The sequence below is a fragment of the Barbus barbus genome (genome assembly GCF_936440315.1).
Source record: "Barbus barbus genome assembly, chromosome: 20".
In the NCBI taxonomy this organism is placed as follows: Eukaryota; Metazoa; Chordata; class Actinopteri; order Cypriniformes; family Cyprinidae; genus Barbus; species Barbus barbus.
Genome location: NC_136748.1, coordinates 28,614,573 through 28,634,851, shown reverse-complemented (window position 1 = coordinate 28,634,851; position 20,279 = coordinate 28,614,573). Strand labels below are relative to the sequence as shown.

The following is a 20,279-nucleotide window of genomic DNA, read 5'->3' as shown; positions in this document are numbered from 1 at the left end:
CTAACCTCTAACGTGTGAATGAAAGGTCTCAAGACAAGATAGCAGAGAGCTGCATGCGTGTGCATTTTGCTGACCGTAATGAGACGTTGCCATAAGTGTAACTCCTGCTCGTGCATATTCATGAGCAGCACGAGACAGATGTGGGAACGTGTGTGTGCGCTGGCGCCCGGCAGGACGGTCCTGTCTGCGTGGAGCCGGCTGAATTGGATCAAGACTGCGGTGCATTCGAGATGCCGTAAGACCGGGACTTCCCCGCCGTCAGACTGCCAGCGCTCCAGTTCAACTGTATCCATGTACAGTCGTCCCGGGTCAGAACCTCCTTCAAACGCCTTCGATCTGAAATCCAGAGGGCTTAAGAAAATAGACAAGGCTAAGTGTGGGTTTTAATGCAATAACGAATTTCAGACAGTCTTCCCGCTCTCTCTCGGGTGTATCGTTGTCTGTAAAATCATGGGGTGAGAGTTTGATGGGTAGAACGAGCAGGGTTGAGCGGTGCAGTGGATACAGATCATTAATGCAGCTCTAAATTATCACTCGTCGATATGTTTAAAACAAAATAACATTGCATTGATACGTTACATAGATACTTATATCAATAAACATAATTCTAATAAAAATGATCAAAAATAATTGAATTCGGCTTATATAATTAAATTCTATATATGATATATGTATATGTAAACATGTAAAAATATACATTTACACACACACACACACACACACACACAAATATACACGTGTGTGTGTGTGTATGTATGTATATATATATATATATATATATATATATATATATATATATATAAATATATAAATATATAAATTGTAGTCTTGCAAATAGCTATGAGACTAAAAAAATTTTAAGTTAAGATCAATAATTTCTCTAAATTATTTGATAAATATACATACACATATACATACACATATATATATATATATATATATATATATATATATACACACACATATATATATATATATATATATATATATATATATATATACATATATATATATATATATATATATATTACATACACACAGGTACATATTTCTATATAGATAGGTATAGATATTATTATAAATTGTAGTATTGCAAATAACTATGAGGCTAACATAGATCACAAAAACGTTTCAATGAAAGTCAAGGTCTCTGTTTGGAAATTTTTTGGGAATCCCTGATCCAAGTCATGCCACAGTCAGTAAATAAAAGGCATGGCATCATAAAACCCAACTGATCTTGATATTGCTTAATTTCTCTGGAAATGCCCAACGATGCTTTGCTGTAAACAATGGTATTATAATCAGAATCTGAGCTCTGTCCTCGAGCCTGAACTGAAGAGACGCTAAAAGCGGCGTGATTTAGAGTAAAGCAGCACCTTCGAGAGTTCTGGCTAAAGGATTAGAGCTGTTATTGTGCTGCGGAGCCCCGTTATTTGGGGAGTCGAAGCGCAGCCAGATCCAGCGCACTCCAGCGGGGAAGTGCATCCCCAGAACTCCAACTTGATGGGCCGTACTGTACACCACCTCGCTGTGAAGTGGGATTTGGGGGTCAGAATGTGGAAAAACCCACCGTAAATCAATAGCATCTGAAAAAGCCAAGAGGGCTCGCAGGCAGCGCTCTGCGCTCTCGAAGCCTGAAGATGAGACTTTATTCAAAAATAATAGCCAGTCTGTTTACTGCGCCACGAGATGGATTACATGGCACTGAAATAAATACTTCCAGATGCGGCTCAACAGAAATTACACTGAAGAAGAGGGGGGAGAAAAAAACGACTCCATAAATCTAGAGAGAGAAACGGCAAAGCGTTTTCTGGCACCGAACGCTCATGCTTCTAATGGCATAGTATTTTCATATCGATGCTTCAGCAAACAAGAAAAGATAGGCTGCCATTGCCAACACTTTGGCGTGAAATAAAAACAAATCCAGCTCTTTGTGCTCAAAATCCAGGAAGTTGCTGTTCTTTCTCCGATAAACTTATTTCAAAGACAAATATTACGCTTTACTTCAAATGGCGCCAGTACTCGGCCTGTATTTCTGCACTGGGAGGTTTGAATATCATTTTGATAAAATATTGCCTCTTTGGAAGACTACCGTATGTCGTTTTCCCATTCCAACTAACCCACTTCTGTACACCGCTGCCAGTCCGACCGTTCGCTTGACATCCAAGAAGCAATTTCATGGAGTAATAACAAGCTATTCAAACCACGGGGAAGAATGTCTCTACTTGTAAATGTGTAATTGTTAGGGAAGGTTTCACAGGAACTGGCGTCCGATGCCAACGTGAGGGATGCGATTAGAATTTGTGGATGTAAAACCTGCTCCAATGGGCCTTTTATAGTGCAGCGTTAATGAGGCATTGAAAAGGGCACAGAAACCGTGAGCTCTGTGGATGTCAGCGGCCCGGGACGAGACGTCCATCCTCAGATACAGAGATGATGGAGCAATAAACGAGAGAGAGGAGATGCATCACTTCATCGTTTGTTGTCTTTGGCCCAAAGTCTTACGTAAAGTGAGAGCAGGGAAAACTGCAAGTAAGCTACAAAATATTGCTGTCGCAGCAACTTCTAAACATATGTAATGGCCAATGAAACTTAAACAGATCTAGTAAAGATGAAAGTATCTCTAGATCTTTAAGACACACTTTCGTGATTGTCTAAGGTGTGTTTAGGCAAGATTTTCTATTTCTATTGCTAACAACCTAGAACAACACATCAACAAGTTAAACCACTTAGTAACCATCCAGAACCCCCTAGCAACTGCTTAGGAACACCCTAACAATTCACTGGAATTAAATGACCTTAGCAACACCCTAACAACCACCCAGAACACACTAGTAACCACCCAGAACCTAACAACAAACCGCATAGCAACACCCTAGCAACCACAAAGCAATGTGCTAAATAACATATTTTAAACACCACAGCTTTGGCATAACAACCCCCTAACAACCACTGAGAACACCCTAGAAACTGCATAGTTATGTACTGAAAGCCACCCAGAGCTTTGTAACAACTGCCAAGATTCCCCAGTAACTGCATAGCAACACCATAGCAACACATTAGCAATGGCATATCACACCCAAAAAACAGTTAGAACACCATAGCAACCTGTCAGAACTCCCTAGCAACCACTTAAAAACCATCCAGAATGCCTTAGCAATCAACCAGAAGCCCATAGCATCCACTTAGCAATGCCTTAGAAACCACATTGCAACGTGCGGGGAAAAAAAGCTTAACAATAATCAATAAGAACGCCCTAACAACCATATAACAACGTACAAAAAAAAAACATCCAGTACATCATGGCAACACCCTAGCACAGCTCTAAAAAAACAAAAACAAACCTCAAACACTCTTAGCAATAACATAGCAGTACTAAAAGAAAAAAAAAAAACTAACAACCACCTATCAACCAGTCAGAACTTCAAAGCAACTAGATAAAAACCATCCAGAATATCTCAGTAACCACCTAAACAACCACCCAGAACCCCAAGCAACCGCATAGCAATGCCTGTGGGAAAGCTGCTTACAACCACATAGTGTAACTCCTCTGGGTTATACTTGCCCTGCTCTGAGTGGGATTCAGACTGGTGCTCCCAGCATTGGAGACAATGAAGCTAAAGACCACAGCCTCTAGCATCAGTCACTAGTGCGCCTCTTGAGATCAGGGGCACAACTCTTACTAGCTGGCCTCCGTTACAATAGCAACATGCTAAAAACTAATCAAAATACCATCGCAATGGCACTCATCACTCATTTCTTAAGAAAATATAAAAATTCAGTTATAATTATTATAATTCAGTTGGTTATGCTTATGTCTTATAATTCACCACACTGTATTAGAAGTCTTTCACTTCAAACTCTCGATATTTGTAGATAGACAGGTGAATTTCAGATATCTGTGCACTAAAAATAAACCTGGATGTTACATTTACACTACATGCACTTACACCACTAGAAAGCACTAGAAAGTTCTTCTCGCATTAGCAGGTCAAATTAAGCATCAGAGCAGGATGTTTTCGCCAGGCATTTACAAAAACTGGCAGAAACAAACACAAAAGGAAAAACAATTCCATCTGATGAGCCGCTTTTCCACAACAGCAGACTCTGGAATCAAATAAAAGTATACTTCTTCTTGGCCGGTGACTTACTGTCCTTGTGGACGGGGGAGGTAATTGCGTTGCCCTGTGCGTGAGTGTAATCGAATGATCTCTGAATGATTGTAGGTCTTGTGTTACCCTCTTAATTCAATTTCAAAGTTAATAATCTCACAATGACTTGATTTTGGTAATTTGAGGCCGATAAAGCCTCCAACAACAGTCACTAGGGCAGACGTTTAAATTACATAATGCTATACATCCACAATGGTGAAACTTGAGTGAAAGCGAACCGTTTCCAGATTGGCGATTTCTCTTCGTTTCAATCTGGGGGAGTGTTGAGAATCTCACATGCATTTAAAGGTAATACGTCGACTTAACTGCTGCAACGTCGAAAGTCTGGAAGGCGACCACGCCAATAGATAACTGTCCACATTAATGAGAAAGCGCCTCGCGTCTGTCAGCAACCCCATTTACACTCGGCCTTCCAAGCAAGGGCTTAATTCTACCTTTTGGGCTTTTTAAAAGACCAGAGTGAAAAGTGCTTATTGGTGCAATTAATCATGGGTTTAAACTGGCTCCAGTCGCAATAAAACCCAGGCAATTACATGATAACTCTGTTCTGACGGCACTCACTCAGTCACTTGCATCGCCCCGTCTAATTATTCCTGTGCCATTCCCAGTAAGGAGCCGAGATTTACTCATCAAAGGCGAACGCGAGTGGCACTCGAGAACATCTGGAAGTCTTCACTCAGCATCATACCCTGGAAAACCATATAACACCTGTTTTATATATTAAACTATACACCGCGTCCCTGCGCAACTCCCAGTTTCCTACATGCTGGGCTCATGTTTATGCCATGGAAATCCAGTCACGTTTGTCCTACGTTGCTTGGCGACGTTGAAATTGTAGGGCTTTTAGAGATGTAATAAGAACATGCTTCCATCATGCTTTGGTTTGTTTTTGTAGTTCTTACTGAATATTTGGCAAAAACATGCAAGAAATGGGACTGAAATATCTCAGGATGTTATGCGTTACCATGGAGGTTCTTTTGCAAAACACAAGATAAATCTGGTGTAGAATGAACAGCGAGTTTGTGATTTACCAAATTACATCACAATGAAAAGTAACAAATATCTATATTTAAAACAAAAACAGCCATGCAAAACAGATATTGGCAATTGCTTATTACAGCAATGGTTTAACAACCAGTTAGCACACCCTAGTATAGCAACATAATAAAAACATCAATATCACCTTAGCAACCAGCTAGTGACCACCCAGAAGCCCTTAGCAACTGCATAGCAACACCTTAGAAACGACAAAGAACCTCTTAGAAATCATCCTGAGGGTAGCAATGTCATAACAACCGGTCAGAACTCTGAAGCAACCGGATAAAAACATACAGAACACCTTAGCAACCACCCAGCAAACACACAGTAATCTCTTAGAAACAAACGAACAAAAAAAAAACTCAAACCTCTAGAGGGTAACAATTAGGGATGTACCCGAATAGCAAATCCAAATTCGGAATGACACGGAAAACGAATAATACGTTCTAAGGAGCCACTAAAGGGACATGGTTAGCCACTTGCTAGCAGTTGCCTGTTACATTACAGTACGTAAAATTTCACTTACCACATAAACGGATATAATTGTGAGAGAACGCATTGAAATATATATTTTTCCTCCCATCTCGTATTTATTCCCTTTAGGGGTGCCGTCGTACATGTCATTGCATTTCCGAACACCGTATTCGGATTCGGGCACATCCCTAGTAACAAGACCATAACACCCGGTCAGAACTCTGAAGCAACTGCATAAAAAACATACAGAACAACTTAGCATAGCAATACCCTAGCAACCACATAATAACCCCTTTGAAACCAAAAAAACCCCTCAAGCCTGCTCAGGGTAACAACGCCGTAACATCTAGACAGAACTCCAAAGCAACTGCATAAAAAATATGCAGAATACCTTAGCAACCACCTAGCAACCAAATAATAAACTCTTAGAAACCCCCCCCAAAAAGCCCTCAAACCTCCTGAGGGTAACAATGCCATAACAACCGGTTAGAACTCCAAAGCAACTGCATAAAAACATACAGAACAACTTAGCAACCTCACAGCAACACCCTAGCAACCACATAGTAACCCCTTATAAACAAAACAAAAAAAACACCTCAAACCTCCTGAGGGTAACAATGCCATAACAACCAGTCAGAACTCCAAAGCAACTGCATAAAAAATATGCAGAACACCTTAGCAACCACCTAGCAACCAAATAATAAACTCTTAGAAACCCCCCCAAAAAAGCCCTCAAACCTCCTGAGGGTAACAATGCCATAACAACCGGTTAGAACTCCAAAGCAACTGCATAAAAACATACAGAACAACTTAGCAACCTCACAGCAACACCCTAGCAACCACATAGTAACCCCTTATAAACAAAACAAAAAAAACACCTCAAACCTCCTGAGGGTAACAATGCCATAACAACCAGTCAGAACTCCAAAGCAACTGCATAAAAAATATGCAGAACACCTTAGCAACCACCTAGCAACCAAATAATAAACTCTTAGAAACCCCCCCAAAAAGCCCTCAAACCTCCTGAGGGTAACAATAATGCCATAACAACCGGTTAGAACTCCAAAGCAACTGCATAAAAACATACAGAACAACTTAGCAACCTCACAGCAACACCCTAGCAACCACATAGTAACCCCTTATAAACAAAACAAAAAAAACACCTCAAACCTCCTGAGGGTAACAATGCCATAACAACCAGTCAGAACTCCAAAGCAACTGCATAAAAATATTCATAAAACCATAGCAACCACCTAGCAACTGCATATCAACACCCTAGCAACCACATAGTAACCTCTTAGAATCCCTCAAAACCTCAACACCATGACAACCAATCACTGCATAAGAAAATATGCAGAACACCCTAGCAACCACATAGTAATGTGCCAAAACTACTCAAAACATCTTAGCAACAGCATAGCCACACCTCTGCATCATGGCAGTGAGTTCCACGCAAATTTCTCAGTTTATAAAGAAAACACTAATGCTTACCATGTTTTGTATTTCACCAGACTACTGCATATAAGAAGTCTTCCTGTGAGTCTAGAAGTGATCTAGTGCTTTGTAAGTTGATAATTGAAGTACATCACAATGAAAAGCAACAAATACCAGTATTTAAAACAAAAACAGCCACAGAAAACCAACACTGGCAGGTTTTCTGGCATCTGTCGGTTAGGGAGGTATCAAGTGGGCAGTCATTGGTAAATTGCTCATTACCTGTGAATTGCAGATTGACCACAACAGCAAAAGCCTCCAAATTGGCTTTGAGAAAGCCTCCAAGAGCCATTTCTCGCAGCCTAGCACTTAAGACACCCACACTTCTGCGCCTGATGGAAAATTATAGCTCGCTGCACAGTCGCATACGTAAGCGTGTGAAATAAGCAGGCATTTCTTCAGCCGTAAACAGAACTTACGGAAAACAAAACAAAATTAAATCTCCTTTGTATTTCCAAAAAGGATCGAAATTCCGCTTATTTAATTCTCCAGTAGAATTATGTGACTTTTATGAGGAAAATTACACTAACCGCAAATTGCGCTAAACAATTCCAATACTTTAGGGCTTGACCACTTTAAAATGGGGCTGCGCTGCGATTATAAATATAACTCTTTTACGGCTCTGTTATTACGTACTGAGAAGGGGGAGAGCGGGCCAATCTTGTGGCTGTAGCGCCTGATGGCCTCTCTGATGTGGGCTGGTTGGATGGCACTGCTCTGAGCCTCTGCGCCACAGGCCGCCGCGCTCTGCAATGGAGAAGACAGAGAAAATACAGCTCGTATTATTGCTAATTCAAAAACACGGTGGGAGTCCTGCAGTTTAGTGCACAAACACAAAAGCACACTTTTGGGAATCCAAATCGGCCGGCGCTTTACCTCTGGAGAGATATATAAATGCTACGTGTCATTTGATGCTTTATGAACTCGCAGCGCAGGATGATTCTGATATATAGAGGCCTGACAGTAAACGTTAGTGCTGCGTGTGATTGGCTGTAATTGCAGTGTCTCTGAAGTCATTGGAGGGAAGGGAACAATTTTGACTCCGTATCTCTTAGCAGACGGGGGAAAAACAACGTCCCTATTTGGATGTTTGCAATAAACATCAGAGAAACTGGAGTCAGTAAAACAGGACGGGTAGGAAAATATTGAGACTTGTTTCTTGCTAAAGTTTCCACTGCATATGAAGGGGGTGGAATCTATGATAAGTAGATATCTGGGTTTTACTTCTAGTGTGAAATAAACAGCATTAGGTTGGTTGTTTGGTTTTCTGAGTGGCCCATTGGTGTGAGTTTGGGGCGGGATTATCTGTTTGTCTGCCAGATGGGAGGTTTTGCAAGGCAATAATAGATTAGATTGCCTTAAAATGTTATATAACATTATTGAAGAAATTGGCACCACTAGTCATTCAACTTGGACTTGTACGATAAAATGTATGATTTTTTATGTATGTTTTGTAAATTATGTAAAATATAGTTTTAATGTATATTTTAGGTGAGAATGATAAATAATATAGAATAATAATGGTGATGATTATATTATTATTATTATTATATTTAATAACATGTATTATTAGGGCATTGTTTGATAATTTAATCATTATATATACATACAAACATACTATAATAATAATAAGAAAAATTTAAATAAACTATATCATTAATTACATTTATGCATTTACCAAACGCTTTTTTTTAAAGTAACTTCAAAGGAGGAACAAAAGCAATTAGTCAGAGCCAACAATATTTGTACAATGCCATAACATTTATAAAATAAATAATTTATTTTATAAATAATAAAATAATAATAATAGATTATTGTTGTTGTTGTTACTAATATTATTATTATATTATGATGATTAAATTCTTAAGCAGTGTATTATTAATACTTAAAAATATGAATAAATATGTATATATTAATATTATTATAATTTTTAATAATAATAATAATATCACCGTCATCATTATTCTTCTATATTATATATAATTCTTTTTATATATATATATATATATATATATATATATATATATATATATCATTTCCAAAATCATTAAGGAAATCATACATTTCACTGTTCAAGTCTGTGTTAAATGTGAACAAATGACTAGGGATGCCAAAAAGACACACTTCATCTTGTGTTAAAAAACAGAAATATTTCTGGTTCAACATTACTTAAAGCATTTTATTTTATGAAGAAACAGGTAGCCCCGCCCCCAACTCCCCCCATTGGTTGAGCCTGTTGTTATGTCCGGCCCAGTCGGGTTTCACAAATAAACAGACTGTAATTCCATAAAACAGACACTAGTGGTGAAGTGATCACACACTCATCTATAACTGGAGGCTAGCTACATAATCTCAACATAATATAGATGATCTGTACCTTCTTCCTCTTCCTCTGTTTGACCTTACTGCTGCCATCCTGGTTCGGCCCACCGTTGCCCTGGGCCATGGAGTGCATCTTTCCCTGGTGTCCCGCCAGAGGGCCGCTGGGAGTGGACGGTGGCGTGTTTTCTGGAGAGTCCGTCTCCTTTTTGGTGCTTGTAGCCTAAAGATAGGCCAGAAAAATCACATATGTGAGCACAAATTCCTCATTATTTTTCCAAGAGTGACGTTAGACGACTGCTACACATACAAAATCACAATGTGCCCGACCTTCTCATACACAACACTCGTTTTTAGGCAACTCATGAGGCAGAAAGGTCACGGCTACAAAACACGACCCTGAAACTGTCACCTGCAGTCTTACGACACGTCTCGGTCCTATCGCTCAAACCACAGGGTCATTCTGTAACTCTCGCCACATGGGAACGCGCCCGACCCCCAAGGATCAGGAGAAAAACAATACTGGAATTCAGGCTAAAAAATACCATGTGCGCTTCCAGACCCGGAGTGGCCTTGACCGAGTCAGAGCGCGAGAGAGAGAGACAGATGAGGTTTTCATGGTTTCACTGACACAGAAGTCCATCCATGGAACGGATCCCGCAGCTCAAAACCACCTTGGACAAACTTGGCGGTTCTACTTGGCGAGAGGTCAACGCCGAAAGAGCAGGACGCTCTTGTTTGGTTTTCTTCTCCAAAGGACAAGCGCTCGGAGAAAGCTGCTGACATGACTGTTATCACCAGAAAAGCCATTTGAACTATTCTATAGCATCACCAAACAGCAACTAACCTCATAAAACATATTTTAGTAGTGGATTAGAGCATAAGAATGGATAATGTAGATGCTTCTCAGCAAAGAATATCACATTAGTGGCCAAATAACTGACTTCCTTTCTAGAAGACAATGAAGGTGAATTAATAAAGGCAAATAAATGACAGGATTTTTTAATTTTTGAGGGAACTATGCCTTTAACTACAATTTCCAAATAAACATTTCATTATTATAGTAATATGTATACACAATAATTATGTATACTGTATATAAACACATATACACACAATTTTGGGGGGATCCATACCTTTAAAAACTATTTATAATTTCCAAATAAACATCCAGTGTTATTTTAGTGTTATTTATGTACTATTGTAGTAATTTTATATTTTTCTTAGTTAGTTGCCAATGAAACATTTCTAATTTTCATTAAAACTTTGAACTAATGCTATTTAAACTTTATTTCAATTAATAAAAATGATTTATAATAGTCGTTTAGTTAACAATAACAACACTGATTACCAAAAAGTAAACTAAAAAGTGTTTTGTTTACCTCCGCCGAGGAGTTGCAGTACTGGATGAAAGTTGCTGATATGGCGTGTTGAAACGGATCGCCTGTTTTGGGAGTCATATCTTGTTTAACCAACAGGGCAAGGTCAACAACCTAAAATACAAAACCAGCTTATGAGTAATGGCACTTGATATGAAGAACAAGATGATAATATTTTTCCCAGGAAACATCATACTGAACGAAGAAAGCACTGGAACGCTTCAAAACAGCTTATTTTCAGGGTTTTATTGCACTGGAAACAGAGACTGAGTGAAAGTAAAGTGTCGGTTTAGCAAATGTCAGAGTGATTTCCTGAAATGAGACAGTTTGTGGTTTGTGTGAATCTGAAGCACAATGGGATTTCGTGCTCAGTCTGACAGCAGCTCACCTGGGCCACCGTCTCGTAGGCCAGATAGGACAGGATCTCCATGGACATGGCGTTGGGCTTCACATCCAGACTGCTGCAGTCCAGCCACTCACGGAATTTTGAGGCCTTCTTAGCTAAACAGAGCAGACAGTTTGAGTGAGAATATGATGTGCTGATGCACACTATAAAAGATTATCGTAATTTTTATGTTAAAAGACTCTAAAGATGCTACAGTAAAAACCTGTTAATTGGTTCTCTAACTGTATATGGTACCCTAACAGGACATAAAATACTGTTACATTTTACAGTATCTTAACATCAGTTAACAAAATGTAGATTTTACTGTAAAGTTAAGTTCAATCTGTAAAACCTAAAATATTGGAGTTATTTTTTACAGGAAAGTTCTGGAAACCACAGCTGCTGGTGTTTCCCTGTTAATTTCATAGATCAGCATTGCAAATTAATTCTAGAAACATGTTTAATTTATAAAGTTCAGTTTGACTACATAATGAAGAAGTATCTTGCTCCATTGGCAAGGATAGCTTACAGAAGATCTGCTGCTTAAAAAGCAATTGGAAGTTTCAGAATGGCAAACTACCTATTAGTAAGTAGTACGCAATATGCATACTGTGCACACTAGGTACATTTACATTTATTCATTTAGCTGACGCTTTTATCCAAAGCGACTTACAATTGCTATATATGTCAGAGGTCGCACGCCTCTGGAGCAACTAGGGGTTAAGTGTCTTGCTCAGGGACACATTGGTGTCTCACAGTGGATTCGAACCCGGGTCTCTCACACCAAAGGCATGTGTCTTATCCACAGTGCCATCACCACCCCGTAAGTTTCCTGTATGCATGGAATATGGATTACCTATTTATCAGACACTTTTATCCAAAGTGAGGAGCAGTGTCTGAATAGCAACTATATTTGTAGTACACAATGCCAAATTTCAGTAAAAATTAGATTCACAGTGGTGTGGATTACTTGTAGATTATTGTGATGTTTTTATCAGCTGTTTGGACTCTCATTCTGATGGCACCCATTCACATTGCTGAGCAAGTTATGTAATGCTACATTTCTCCAAATCTGATAAAGAAACAAACTCATCTGCATCTTGGATGGCATGAAAGTGTCAGCTAAGTTTTATTTTTGGATGAACTATTCCTTTAAACATGCACAAAATGTGACACCAATCTAGCATACTAACATAACTGCTTGAGATGTTCAGCGCTGCATACTGCATTCCTTTTCTACACACTATTAAAAAATATCAGGCAAAATACAATGTACACTGCACAATTTACATAAGGTATTTAAATGTCAGACATACCCTATTTAACCACAAACACTCAATTCCCGGCCCTGTGACGTGTTTTCGGTCAAATTTAGTGTGTACTCAGCATCAGTGTTGTGTAACAGAGTTATTCAGGCACATTTACTGTGCTGTTGTCCCGACCTGCAGCTCGATGCCAGTAAGACATCACAGCTACTGGAGCGGCACAAAGCCAGTGAACATGTTATTAGTGCTGAAATGTGGCCTTCAGAAGCCAGCAGTGGTGTGTTCACAATCCCACAGCTGCGTTCTTACAAGCCCTCGGGCGCAGAACTGCCAACCGAACAACTCATCAGAGACGATATCTGACGCGCTGCAACTGACACGACAAACCATACCTGACACACTCACAGAGCAACAAAACAGATGCATTCATCAGTGCATATGCAGTGAATCCTAGAGAAAAGCATTCTGTAGCTCAAACAGCAGAATGCTGGCAACACCAAGGTCATGGGTTTGATTCCCAAGGAATGTATGAGCTGATAAAATGCACACCTTTAATGCAATACAAGTCACTTGGGATCAAAGTGGCTAACAAATGCATAAATTAAACAAAATCATGTTTGTGAACGAATACTCACAAAAACTCAGCTGTCGACTTTCACAGAAATCACTGTACTGACTGGAATCCATGTTTCTGGTCAACTTCTCAATTCTCTGCATAAAAAAATTAAAGTAGAACATTAACTATTATCATTAATATCATGTGTCAACATCACAAAACACATTTCAAGAAAATATGAGCAATGCAAGTCCACGATTGTTTTTGAAAGGTTTCTTCTGCTCACCAAGGCTGCATTTTTATGATAGAAAAATACAGAAAAATAAGTAATATTGTGAAATATTATTACAATTTAAAACAGCTGTTTTCTATTTGAATATATTTTAAAATGTAATTTATTCCTGTGATGCAAAGCTGAATTTCCAGCATCATTACTCCAGTCTTCAGTGTCACATGATCATTCTAATATGATTTGCTGCTCAAGAAACATTTCTGATTATCAGTGTTGAAAACAATTGTGCTGCTTCATATTTTTGTGCAAACTGCCATCATTTTTATTTTTCAGGATTCTTTGTTGAATAAAAAGTTGAAAAAAAACCCCAGCAATTATTTGAAATAGAATCCTTATGCAACATTATAAATGTCTTTACAGTCACTTTTGAGCAATTTAATGCGTTCTTGCTGGACAAATGCATTAATTTCTTTTTTAAAAAAAAGATGGCAATAGTTATGTAATTTTTTGAATCCCATAATAATCCCTTCAATGAATATACTGCTGTATCTATGGAGATCCTGTGTGACGAAACAGTTTAAACCGCAGTTTTATCAGCTGCTCTGAGGATTCAACAAGATGACGGTCGTCATTATTTCCTTGTTTTACGCGCTGCGATGAAACGACGTAACATAACAAGAGAAGGACCGTCTGTGTAAACTTTAAGAGAGCCGTGCACAGTAATGAACCCTCTTAATAGCAACCCAACAGGTCTGACTCGGATTTACAGCTGAGCGTGTTAAGTTGCAGGTCAGAACCTATAATTAGACGTTTCCTCATCCTGGACCAATTTCATACCTTCACATAACAGTCAATTTGAGCTCTCCACCAGGCCGTGTGTCATAAAACATAAAGGCTCAAGGTTTACGACTGCTTTTTTCCTCCTCGTGCCGCAGAGGATCTGTTTTACGGTCTACAGAGAGCCGCGTCTCCGAGAAGCGTCGGGTTCGAGGCTGAGGACAGTCTGACGTGACGCTCGGGGCTCCGGGCCCGACGCGAGGCAGCCTGGATCGCTTACAGGCCACCCAAACCAACCGGAGTCTTTTTATTTAGTTAGCTGGCAGTCATTGGAAATTCCATCTTTGAAAATACATATTAATGATGCCGAGCGCCTGCTCGTTACACGGCGCTGGAACTGCGATTTCTATTAGCGTCGTTAAGAGCCAAACGGAGGTCTCGTTTTGCACTCGGAGGGGGAATTCGCAGCAGTCTCGGTGTCTGGGTCCCGCTCCAAATTGGGCCGCGAGCGATACGAGACTGGAGCCGCTGCACTTTTAAATAACTCTTGTCAAGCGGCTGGCCTGAGACAGGAGAAATGTTTTGACTGTGGCTTATTGACTGAAAAGAGCAGCGGGGGGATTCGATGTTTGAATACTATGTTTAGCTGCTGATTAAATCAAAACGTTGACCCACCTGCTAATAGCCAAATTACACCCACAACTGACACGGCGGCCGTATAGGAGGACGTTGGCAAATATTTGATTTGGCCCTTGGAGGCTTTCATTTCGTGCCAGTGTGGTCTGGATAAAGGGAATCTCAATTTGTACCACTGCTAGCGATGAGATTTCCATAGGCCGAGGCCCAAGATATATTCTGGATATCTAGTGTAGTGCTGTGTATTTCAGTGCGTGTCATTCGCTGATTAACAGCCCGAGGCAGGCTAGAATTAAATTTGTGGGGCATTTCATTCAGACACGCGGCTAAGTTTAGACGATCAAATGCAGATGTGTTTAAAGCGCCTTTGTTTTTGTGTGAAAGAGAGTCGGTGTTGTAGATACGAGGCTTTGGGAGAGATTTAAATGAGCCGTAACATCACTCTTGTGTTGAAGAGACTCCTGATGATACACACAATTTGAAGTTCAGTCATCACTGAAAGAGCCAATGAGAAAACAAATCCACTAGCAACTTCCTGAACTTCTTAAGGGTCACACTCATTGTGATAAAACACATGTAGTTCATGTGCTGCAAAATCTTTGGTGCAGTTCATTTTGTAATTGATGCCATACTCGGTCTGAGAACAGTTTGCATTAACTTTGTCTTAAATGTGAACACTCCAAACACATTTCAGGTCAGGCAGTGTGAACGCAAAATGCTTCAGGTTCACTTTCACTTCATATGCATGAAATTCCCAATATTTTTGAGCATTACAAGCTACCATATATTAATTATAATGTTAACATGCAAAGATGCTGAAGACTTATTTAATTTCTACGGGGGGAAAACACCCATCATGTGTACACAAAGAAACTCAACTTTTCTTTTTTTTTTTACTAGATCCAAGTGGAAATATTATATTATTATTATTATTATTATTATTATATAACAAATTTCTTATTTTCAATTTAAGAACTGTAATTAAACATATATATGGTTAAAGCATAATTATTGCATTGTATATGGTAAAAATAATATGATATAGAATGTCAATAGTGGCCATGGTTTAAATAAATAAATACTGTTAATGGAAACTGGATCAAATTACACATCTAAATTAAAAATAAATTGTTTAATTATTATTTAATAATTTAAAAAAAAATCAATTTCATTTAGAATTATTAATGTACAGTAAATTAAAATTTTAGGAATTATATTACAGTTAAAATAATATGGTAAAAGTATTATTATGGCATTGTTTATGGTAAAAATAGGTCTTGGACGGATAAATGAATTAATAAAAAAAAGATACATATTCAAATGCAGGGACAGTAGCTGAGTTTCGAGAAGCAAATCTTTTCAAAGTTAAATAACAAAATAACAAATGCGAATTAGGTGTGTTTCTGACCAGTTGTTCAAGCGGATGACGGTGGTATTGGTAACCTAGTAACCAACAGTAAAAAAAATAAAAATACCAGAAATACACCATCAACGGAAACAGCCAATTAGCAGCCGTCTCCCATTATTCCCATGAACTCTTTTTCGCAGTATAAAAAAATTAGGATTTTTTTTCCCCAAAATTAGGCATTTCCATCACTCATTCCTGATGCAATAGTTTAAAAGTCCACACAAAGACATCTGAATTTGATTCTTTAAAGAGAAAACGCTCTCAGAGAGACTTTTATCACATCATTCAGACTCAAAAACTTCCAGTATATCAACTACTTTACAGTTAACATAACTGTTCTTTCAAGGAAAATCTGAAAGTGGAAAAAAAAAAACAACCGAAAAATGTCCAAAGTTTGGTGTAAACCCAAGCAAGTAAAAGTGCAAGAGTTTACATTGCCGTTTTCGGCATTTACGATTTCCTAGGGAATTTGCAAAGTACAGGTCACCAGCGTCTCAGAATAGCATCCTGCTGTCATCATGGCATTAAGGCAAAACAATGCGGATCCCACACATCATGACAAAAACACTTTTAAACATTCCCATCTGAACGCGGCCGGGAAAATAACAGATTGTCAAGAGATCTTAGAGGGTCCTTGGGAAGATGGATGATCTGCCGGAGGAAATACAATCCACACACCGCTGACAAAAGAGAGGCCATCGCCGGCTGACGTGTAGCAGCGCGCGGGTGAATTATACCCTCGCCCGAGCCGATCGCGGATGCCCTGGACTGGACATCTGGCAGATTCTTGACCCCTGAGCTGCGGCTTTGGAAATCCTATGAAATAATGGCCTGAGTATTTACACAAGTGTTGTAGTTTATTCACAGCAGTGAGAAAATCTGGAGAGTAAATGGACGATGCAAATGAGGGCTTTGAAATGGTCTCATTCACTGCAATAAATGTGCTACTAGTAGTAAGAGACCGATATAATAGCTATAATCAGAACATATTTGGCTGCTTTGGCAAATGTACTTCTGTAAATATCTTATGGTTTTCAAATAGTCTCATATTTGATTAATGACAGAAAATTCTGAATCTTAAATATTTCTTAATCTTTTCTAAAATATTTATATATAGAACAATAAACATTTAATAAACAATTAAATAATACATAATTTATATAAGAAAATATATAATAATATGCAGAAATACATATAAGATAATTATTTATATAATACAGAATATATATATATATATATATATATATATATATATATATATATATATATATATATATATATATATATATACACACGCATATATAAAAAAATATAATTATTATAATATTAAAAAGTTACATATATTCGAAATGTTTGTTAATTTGTTAAAAAAAGAAGTTTACTATTTTGTGATTTCTTTTTATACGCACCCATGTATATACAAACAGAAGATTATAAATAATAAATTATTTAATATAATTATATAATGATAAATGTTAAATAATATTTTATATAATAAAATTAAAATTAATAAATTAAAATTTATTTTTAAATTAAATTAAAAAATGTTTTTTACTATAATAATAATAATAATAATAATTTATATAAATTTAGAAAATGTATATTTATAATTTATAATTATAATTATATGTAAATCTGACAAGTAAGCATTAGCATTTAAAATTTAATAATTATAAACATTCAAAAATTTAAACATTTTAAGAAGTTAAAATACATATATGTGTGTGCTAAAAAATTTAACTTCTGGGGAAAGAAAAGAAAAGTGGGAAAAAGGTAACTTATTCTGAATTCTGACAACTACATGATCACCCATAACATGTCCCGTATGCAGCAGGTAAGGCGAGCAGATGGAGGAGCGCAGGGAAACCAGACATGTGCTGTTAGCCACAGAAGAGCTAGTTAAGGAAGACGAGGGGGCGGCGGGTGAACGGGGCACTAGATAAAGCAGCACAGTGCCGTGTGGTTAAACCATAAAGCTCCTCTCTCCAGGACTTCATGAGTGGGGCAAAGTGGGAGGCCCAGAAGGATATGGTTCTTTATTCCCAAAAGGTTGTCCTGATAGCTAAAACATACCCATTAAAACACTCAGTAGGAACAAAGTTTTGGGGGAAACCGCAGGCTTTCTTGGCCACATCCAGAAGCGTTTTAATTGAGACGGGACGTATAACGTCTCATGGTAATACCCCCTTGTCCACGGTTCTTGCTTCAGACCTTTAATTACATCTTTCAGCTGTGGCCATTTATTTAACTTGGCACAATGAGAACAAAAAAATTGAGTTCATGCTCATATGACAGAGCTTCAGAGCGTTTAATCACGTATTGATGTCTAATAAAGATACGCATCCCCTCATCGCTTTCCCAGATTGGTCTGAAAACACTTCTGTTGTCATTTGACAGATCCTGCGCTCTAGTTTCACTCGTGGTGTATTTGCATGTCTGTCTGCTGTGCACAGAGGAAAATATCACAATGGAAACTCAGATGAGATGTTAAGACTATTAGTGGAGGACGATGAAACTACTGACAGCAGTCTGAGCCTAGCTTTTCTTGTCTTTTATGGAGCACGAGTGATCAAAAGCACATGTTTCAGTGTCGTCTCAATATCAGGTGCTTCTGTGGTTCGACGATGTGTTTAAACACCTTGTTTGGGTCGAATTTCTGCTCCACAATGACTACAGGAATAAAGTGCACTTGTTCGTAGTGTCATTTAAGTGCACATGCTCTTTGAGCACTTGATTCACTGAAGAAATTATGCTGGAAATTACTGACGGTTAGTATTTGCACAGAAAACTGCAATCTGGACAGAATAACTCGACAAACACAATGCTGAAAACAAAAATCCACTAAATCTTTTACTAGACTACAGTCACTGCTGCCATAATTCTCTTATCAGCATTTTTAGAGTCAAAATAATTGAATTACATCATTATTTGTTCAATAAATTTCCAATTTTTAGTTATAATTCAAATAATATGGTAAAAGTATTATTTATAGCATGGTATATGGTTAAAATAATTTGATTTGATATATAATATGTTAAAAGTGGTTTGAATAAATAAATAAATGGAAACTGGACCAAATGAACTAAAGTGGAGTAAAAAGAGATGAGTCTACTTTTAAATATAGGGACATTTTGAATTAAAGTAAGTAAATAAATAAATAAATAAATAAAAATTAAATTTCGATTTTAACTTCATTTCACTCAATTACAAGAAATATATTATTTTTGTACAATTCATTTTCAATTTATTAAGAATTATATTAGAATTAAATATGGCATGGTATATGGTAAAACTAATATGTTATGAAATATAATCTGGAAAAATTATGTAAATAAAACAAAAAACTATATATATATACATATACATATGTGTCTGTATGTGTGTGTGTGTGTATATATATATATATATATATATATATATATGTATTATATATATATATATATATATATATATATATATATATATATATAAAATGACAAAATAATAAATGTTTTTGTTCATGCACAAACTGATGTGTAATAATCTGACAGTGTGTGAGGTAAATGACTTTAACAAATATTTCTGCCATGACAGGAGGAAATATAATCTAACTCCTGAGTCCTGACACATCTCCTGTCGAATAATCATGTGAATGTTTAGGTTTTGATGCCAATATCAGAGGAAATTGGATCTTTTCAAATTCTTGTGGTTTCTTTCATTGCCAGTTTATTGATTGCATGTAAAACTTGTAAATGGATTTGTAAAAATAAACTGATTTCTGATAGTTCATGTGTTGTTGTGCCTGTAAACAAAATCTTAATTTAATTGATATTGTGGTTAGTGAATAAGATGCAGGGTTTTAGTGAATTTGGCCGATTTTTATCATGAAAGAATGAAGCGCTCCTTCTCTTTCTGTGACCGCAGGACAATCCCCTCGAATTTCTCCCACAGTCCCAGTCTGTGCCATCCACCCTTGCTGAAGCGTGCACATTTCTGCTCTCGCCTCCTACTCACCTCCAGCCGCTCCTGCTTGACTTCATCCACCTCCTCTTCCTCCACCAGCGTCAGGAATTCCCCGGTCTGGTCGATGGAGCTCATGAAGTCCTGCAGCAGACGCTGTCTCTTGTTGACGCTGCTGCTGCTGCTGTATTTGTCTGTGAGAGGA

At 37.7% G+C, this 20,279-nt stretch overlaps 1 protein-coding gene across 3 annotated transcripts in view; it reads right to left on the bottom strand.

The window, feature by feature from the left end:
- LOC306886581 (transcription initiation protein SPT3 homolog) overlaps positions 1–20,279 on the bottom strand; it is a 115,147-nt gene that overhangs the window by 10,900 nt on the left and 83,968 nt on the right. For all 3 annotated transcript variants that reach the window (XM_079443795.1, XM_079443797.1, XM_079443796.1), the window contains exons 6-11: positions 20,129–20,268; positions 13,162–13,237; positions 11,265–11,377; positions 10,880–10,990; positions 9,556–9,720; positions 7,815–7,925 (exon numbers count right to left, since the gene is read on the bottom strand). In XM_079443795.1, the coding sequence (XP_079299921.1) occupies positions 7,815–7,925; positions 9,556–9,720; positions 10,880–10,990; positions 11,265–11,377; positions 13,162–13,237; positions 20,129–20,268 (716 nt within the window). The remainder of the gene's footprint in view (positions 1–7,814; positions 7,926–9,555; positions 9,721–10,879; positions 10,991–11,264; positions 11,378–13,161; positions 13,238–20,128; positions 20,269–20,279) is intronic.